The 7,292-nt window shown below is 25.1% G+C and overlaps 1 protein-coding gene across 3 annotated transcripts in view; it reads left to right on the top strand.

Moving 5' to 3' along the window:
• LOC100212250 (N-chimaerin) overlaps positions 1-6,958 on the top strand; it is a 45,290-nt gene extending 38,332 nt beyond the window's left edge. For all 3 annotated transcript variants that reach the window (XM_065810841.1, XM_065810840.1, XM_065810838.1), the window contains 3 exons: positions 5,094-5,231; positions 5,322-5,427; positions 6,276-6,958. In XM_065810841.1, the coding sequence (XP_065666913.1) occupies positions 5,094-5,231; positions 5,322-5,427; positions 6,276-6,453 (422 nt within the window). In that variant the 3' untranslated portion in view covers positions 6,454-6,958. The remainder of the gene's footprint in view (positions 1-5,093; positions 5,232-5,321; positions 5,428-6,275) is intronic.
• Positions 6,959-7,292: the final 334 nt, after the last annotated feature.

The raw sequence follows: 7,292 nt of genomic DNA, 5'->3' as shown, positions 1-7,292 counted from the left end.
TAAATATTTTGATATTTTTAATGCAACAGATTTATTTAACACATTTGCAAAAAGTATTGTTTACAAAATCTATGCATAAGTAAACTGTACAAACATCTTTGATTTAGACTTTTCTCACATTTAATAGTGGTCAGGCTCTTCAAAGAATTTTCTCACATTTAATAGTGGTCAGGCTCTTCAAAGAGATTCAATCTTCAAGAGATTATCTCACTTTATTGCACGAGTATATTATCAATTTTAGATTTTCTAAAGTCCAACAAGTAGGACAAAGACAATATAAGTTTTTATCTTCTGTACATTTTTTCACTGTGACATAAAAGTTCTTGATTTTTATTATGTGTTGAAACAGAACATCAATTTTATTAGTTATTGTTGCAGTTTTTTGAATACCTATACAATTCACTACTGTTGACCAAATACCTATACAATTCACTACTGTTGACCAAATACCTATACAATTCACTACTGTTGACCAAATACCTATACAATTCACTACTGAGACCAAATACCTATGCAATTCACTACTGTTGACCAAATACCTATACAATTCACTACTGTTGACCAAATACCTATACAATTCACTACTGTTGACCAAATACCTATACAATTCACTACTGTTGACCAAATACCTATACAATTCACTACTGTTGACCAAATACCTATACAATTCACTACTGAGACCAAATACCTATGCAATTCACTACTGTTGACCAAATACCTATACAATTCACTACTGTTGACCAAATACCTATACAATTCACTACTGTTGACCAAATACCTATACAATTCACTACTGTTGACCAAATACCTATACAATTCACTACTGTTGACCAAATACCTATACAATTCACTACTGAGACCAAATACCTATGCAATTCACTACTGTTGACCAAATACCTATACAATTCACTACTGTTGACCAAATACCTATACAATTCACTACTGTTGACCAAATACCTATACAATTCACTACTGTTGACCAAAGTTAGTTCTATGGTTGAAACAATCTTCTCCAGTGATTTCTGACATTCCACACAACATTTTTAAAACATAGTTTTTTAAATGTATTTTTTACAGTGGTATATGATTTCTTGTAGTCTTTAAATCATTAAGTTGTTTTTTTCTGATTGTAAAATCTCTAAAACTGCTTGCTGTGCACTTAATACTAACATTCTAGTTAAGTGACTAGTAAAAACAAAAAATCTGGGAAAATCTCAAAATGTATCTAAAATATATAAAATTATTTTTATCAGATCTTTGGTTAAATTTTTATCACTTTTTATAAGACATTTTGTATGAGGAGATTGGTTGCGTGTGAGTATTTAGTGAGAAAAAAAAACAGAACATTTTGTTTTTTGTTTTTGTGTTTCTGCTCAGAGTGTTGTAGTAGCTGCTTTTCAAAATAAGTTCATGAGCATGTTACATGAGTAAATGAGCATGAGCAATTGCATGAGTAAATTATTAGTCTTAAATTATGGTACTAAAAGGGTTTTTAGAAGATACAGAGGATAATTTGGAATGATGCTAAAGGTTGCATTGACTCCTCAAAGTTTGTAAAATACAGTACCCAATCCATTGATACACTTTCTTGGAAACTCTAATCATGGAAACTGTACTATTTTGCAATATGGCATTTAGTGGAAACATTTTTCCCAGAAGAGATAACAAAGAACTATTGAAACTTACTTATTCGTTAAAAGTGTTTTTTAAATTTAAATACTATGGTGTGTGTCTTGTGCATGTTTTATTTCTGAGGCCATTTATTGGTTTACGGTTCAGATATTGAGCTTGCAGCTTTCTTATAAATTGACAGATAATTTAAAAAAAGGGTCAACAACGATACAATAATAATCTTTGCATATACATATATATATATACATATATATATATATATATATATATATATATATATATATATATATATATATATATATATATATATATATATATATATATATATATATATATAATATATATAAATATATATATATATAAATATATATATATATATATATATATATATATATATATATATATATATATATATATATATATATATATATATGTACCAATTATGCATTCACTAGAAAATACAAAAACCTTGCTAATGTATACAGCGACAGAGAAACTAAAATAAAACAAAAAGTGGAGAAGTCTTGAAAAATTATAAAATTGATAAAAGTAATGATAAGATTTGGACATACCGAATACCAAGACATGTTTTACTATGTCTGAGTAAAAAAAGATTTATTCTAGAGTAGGTGTTTTAAAGGTATTTCTTGGTTTAGATTTTTTTTATATTATTAACAGTGAAGAAATCTCTATTAAGCAAAGGAAAACTATGGTTAGAATTTAGTTATTTACACAATCAGCAATTAGCTACAAACAAGTCCCAAAAATATTTAAATGAAATAAGTTTGAAAAATGGTTGTTGCACAGCATTACTTGATTTTGCAGTCTATGAAATTATTTAAAAAAATTTTTTAATAATTTCATAGGTTGCAAAATCAAGCCTATGAAGTTATTAAAAAAATTTTTTTTAGTAATTTCATAGGCTGCAATTTATTGCAAATTGTTAAAATATTATTTCAGATCACTTATTTTCAAATTCATTTAAACAGTAATAAAAAGACAATTTTTGCATTAGCACAAGTTATTGCTTTACTGAGGAGCCATGATTTACCTTTAATTAATGTGCACACCAATGGATATTTGATAATAACAATTACACACCAATGGATTTTTCACAACAACAAGTGCATACTAATGAATTTTTGACAAAAACAAGAGCAAACCAATAGATTAAAAAATGATAGTGTTGTCGAATGTGCCAAAATGATTTGTTCCAAGATTATTAAAGTTTTATTATTATTATTAAAAAAACACTAGATTGCTATGCTAAATCTGTAGATTATTCCACTGAAACTTCAATTCATTTAAAGCAAATTGCAATTGAATGCATTCTTAATCACTTTTCAAAATCACAATCTAATATTGCTCTTTTTATGCAAATTACTGGAAGACGTAATAAATGGTTTATGCTGTCATTTTTTATTATGAAGAATATTTTTAGTTGAAGAATTTCATGAATGTCTCCTAAAGTTATTTTTAACCTTCTCAAAATAAATCTTTATCTTAAAAAACTCATTGCTTCAATGCTAAACAAGATTTTTTTTTGTTTTTTTTTAGATATTGTTAAACCTTATACAGAACTTTTTGATGAATTTGAAAAATTCAAGGTTTGGTTGGACTTCTTTGGAAGTTTTCAAATTCTCACCATCTTCTTGGTCTGTTGCACAAATTCTTTTTTTTTATATTTCAGGCTACCATTAAATGAAAACAAAATGCATCTTGATGAAAACCTTGAAATGGAGGATTTATTTTTTCATCAGTTTCTCTTGTCAAAGTTATCAAAAATTGCTATTTTCACAAATCTAAATTGAAATTGGACAAGAAGAATGAAAAAGAAATCGTTATCGTTTTAGAAAAATAATGAACTTAAAATATATGCTGATATGTTTGCATTTGAGGCTGAGAAAAACAACAGTATGGCAATATCATCAAAACATAATGCCTTGAAAAGAGCTATAGTTGATAAAAACAGTTAGTTGAAATGCAAGATTGCCTTGAATGCAAGACATTGACATAAATTTTTAAAATTATTTTGTTTAAAATTTTTGTTTTTAAAAAGTAAAAAATCCCTAAAATTTAATGCAAAATCTCTATTTTTTTTTTATTTTTTTTTTAAAAAAAAAACAAAATAAGAAATTTGATAAAAAAATTGTTTGTTTTTTTATCAGTATGGTGTTTATCTTAATACCATTTTTCGACATTTACAATTAAACCTGAAAAAAATATCCAGTCAATAACTGAAAATTATTTATTGTTTTAGCTTTAAAAGAAAAATGAAAGAGCTTTGATAGGTCTCTAAGTAATTCTTGTCACTAAAGTTGTATTTGTATTGACTGGTGAAGTGACTATTACCGTTGGAGTTGTCATTTGATCCTTTTTAGCTTTTAAACAGTTTTGTTTTGTTACTCTTTTTACTGCTTATTAATGAAAAATGATATGAGATGTCTTTTGGTTTATCAAGACAAATGTTGTTGGTAGAGTAAGACATTAGCTAATGTTGTTGGTCATAACAAATGTTGTTTGGTAGAATGAGACATAAAGTAGAGTTGTAGCCATGTAGACTTTCAGACAATGAAAATGTTAAATTTTTGAATGCTCATACTTTCGTCAAATGAGGACATAAAAATCATAATTATTGAAGTTAAAATCCATATTTATAACGCTATTAAAATTCAAATAACAAAAAAAATCGTTTTTGTTTTAAATTTTATCAATTAGTTTATTACCATTATTATGCAACTTTTAAAATTCAATATTTCCCTCTTTATTTCAAAGTTCAATATTTTCCCCTTTATTTTAAAATTCAATATTTCCCTCTTTATTTTAGCTTTAACTTTCAAATGATTTTTTAATCAAATTTTAAATTTTCAATGAATTTCACGTTCATAAATTCAAAGTATAGAAAAATTATATTAAAGATCCTTTATTACTGGCATATTTTTACATCTTATTAATAATAATCCCTGATTACTGGCATATTGTTACATCATGTTAACATAATAAATTTAAGCATGTTTCATACACAATATTTTATTGAAAAATTATGATGCGTATTTATATTAAAATTGTTATTCTAAAAAAAAGTTTAGTTTTATACTTTTGGTTTCTATCGTTAGGGAAGCTTTACTGATAAAAACCTTTTCATAAAAGTTATCTTTATAAAAGTTTTAAAAATTTTGTAGATAAAATGAAAAAAATAAAAATCTTCCTAGCTATTTAACACTTAATAAAGTTTGACTTTTGATTATTAATGACGGTGATGATCTTGTTTGTCGCGATAGTTGTGATAAACTATGATGTTGTACATCATAGTTTCTATTTATGATAAGATCATATCTTTATTCATAATTTTAGTAATATTGTATTTATCATATCTTTATATCATAATTTTAGTAATATTGTATTTATAAGTGAAGTTTTCTTACTGAAATGCTTTTTTAGAATTTTAAGCATTGATTTAGATGGCGTTTTACCAGATATAACTCAAAATGGAGTAAAAGATGTCAATGTTTTATGTGGTTTGCTAAAACTATATCTTCGTATGTTACCGATACCGATAATAACGTTTGATCTTTATGATAAGTTTATTGACGCAATTAGTGAGTAGTTTTTTCTTTAGAAAGTTCATTTTTAGTGCATTATTTTCAAAATTTTTTAATATATTAATTTTGAGTTTCAAACTTTTTCAGAGCAAGAAGATGCGTTTGAACAAATTAAATCATTGAGTAGTGCTATAAAAGAACTGCCTCCAGCTCATTACGAAACATTGAAATATTTGTGCAGACATTTGCAACGGTAATCTGCTTACATTTTTATTAAATTATTAGAAAGTGTATAATGAATCATTTGTGGAGTAAGTCTATGGGGTTCTCACCTACCCTCAAAAATTTGCCCACCCTCAAATTTTCACATACCCTTAAATTTCCAAGCATTAATTAAATTCAAACAATTCTGACATTTAGCAATTTTTTTAAAAATGAGAATTTTTTTTTTTTAATTCACCAACCTAATAGCAACTATTGTATTTTGAAATATGAAGTCATTTTACTAAGATATCATCATTAAGACATATTTAGCTATTTTATGAGATCTTATTATTTAATTAAGTTGTAATTAATAGCATTATTATCTAATTATAACATTATTATTTAACTTCACATTGTTATTTAAATATAGCATTATTTTATAAATTAATTAAATTATAATTAATTATTAAATTTAAATTTAAATTATAATTAATTATTAAATTTAAATTTAAATTATAATTAATTAACTAATAACAACATTTGCCAAAAAAAATATTGATGCTAGAAGTTATACTTTAGTACAACGCCATTATTTATAGCGGTTGTGAAGTTGATGAATTTTTAGCTTTATCAAATTTATAAAATAATTATTAGTAAAACTTTTGTATAAAATTATAAATATATATTATAAATGATATAAAAGAATCATGCATAAATGTGATAAAAAGAGGCAAAAAGGCTTTGAAAAGTGTGTAAAAATAAAATAGTTTCATATGTAATAACGTTCTCATAATTACAAAATATTCTTTTATTATTTGATATTTTTATACTTATTAGTTGTAGTTGTGCATTTTTTAATTAGTTTGCATTTTTTACATAATTTTTTTTTTCTTCAAGGTTGTCAAAATATAAAGATAAAAATTTGATGTCATCAGAAAATCTTGGAATTGTATTTGGCCCGACATTAATGCGTCCTCCAGATCACTTAGCTCTCATGGCAGTAGGAAATATATACTTTCAGAAACGCATAGTCCAATTACTTATTGAAGAACAAGATGTTTTGTTCGATAATTAAGAAAGTTTTTATGATTTTTCGGATCATAATTACTGTGTCGACGATTACGACATAACAATTACTGTGTCGATAATTACAATATTACGGCTCGGAGTATAGCTTAAAGAGCTCTATAAAATTAACGTTGGCAATCTTTAAAAGTTGGAGAATATATATTTTAGACAATTCAAAAAAACTCCGAAAAATTAGCGTTTTTTGGAGTGTTTTTCCTTTTCCCTACCTCTTACCCTTCCCCCTTCCTCCTCCCTCCCCCAAGCATCTTTTAGATTCATCTTTATTAATGATTACAAGATAACATTTTTCAAATTAATAACAAATTATTTCTTCAATCGTCTAAAATTTCATGCATTTCTATGGTTGTGTTATTTAAGTTTTTATCTATTGCATTTATTTTTTAATATATTTTTTTGAGGGATTTTTTTTTACTTATTTTTGTAAATCCTATTATTTTATTAAAATGTGTTTATTAGAAAAATTCTATAAAGAATATATTACAGTAGCATTATGATTGAGCAATTTAGTTACGCAAGTATTCGTTGTACAAACAAAAAAAGAAAAATTATTTATAAAATCAGTTTAATAAAATATTTTATAATTGTTAATTCATGTTTAATGCATGCATCTGCAAAATAACGAAATATCTAGTGGGTTTTTCTTTCTTTTTTTATTTTAACACGAGAATACATTATCTATTAAATCAACAAAAAAAACGACGATGGATTGTAAATTTTCTAAAACTATAATATTCTTTTTCAACAGTTATTTAGAAATTGTATTTAAAAATTGTATTGATGGTTTAAAAACATGAAGTAATCGATTTTTATGCTGTGCCTTTTTAA

The sequence above is a fragment of the Hydra vulgaris genome, chromosome 11 (assembly GCF_038396675.1).
Source record: "Hydra vulgaris chromosome 11, alternate assembly HydraT2T_AEP".
Taxonomy (NCBI): Eukaryota; Metazoa; Cnidaria; class Hydrozoa; order Anthoathecata; family Hydridae; genus Hydra; species Hydra vulgaris.
The sequence above is the reverse complement of the archived record's forward strand: the minus strand, read 5'-3'. Positions and strand labels throughout refer to the sequence as shown.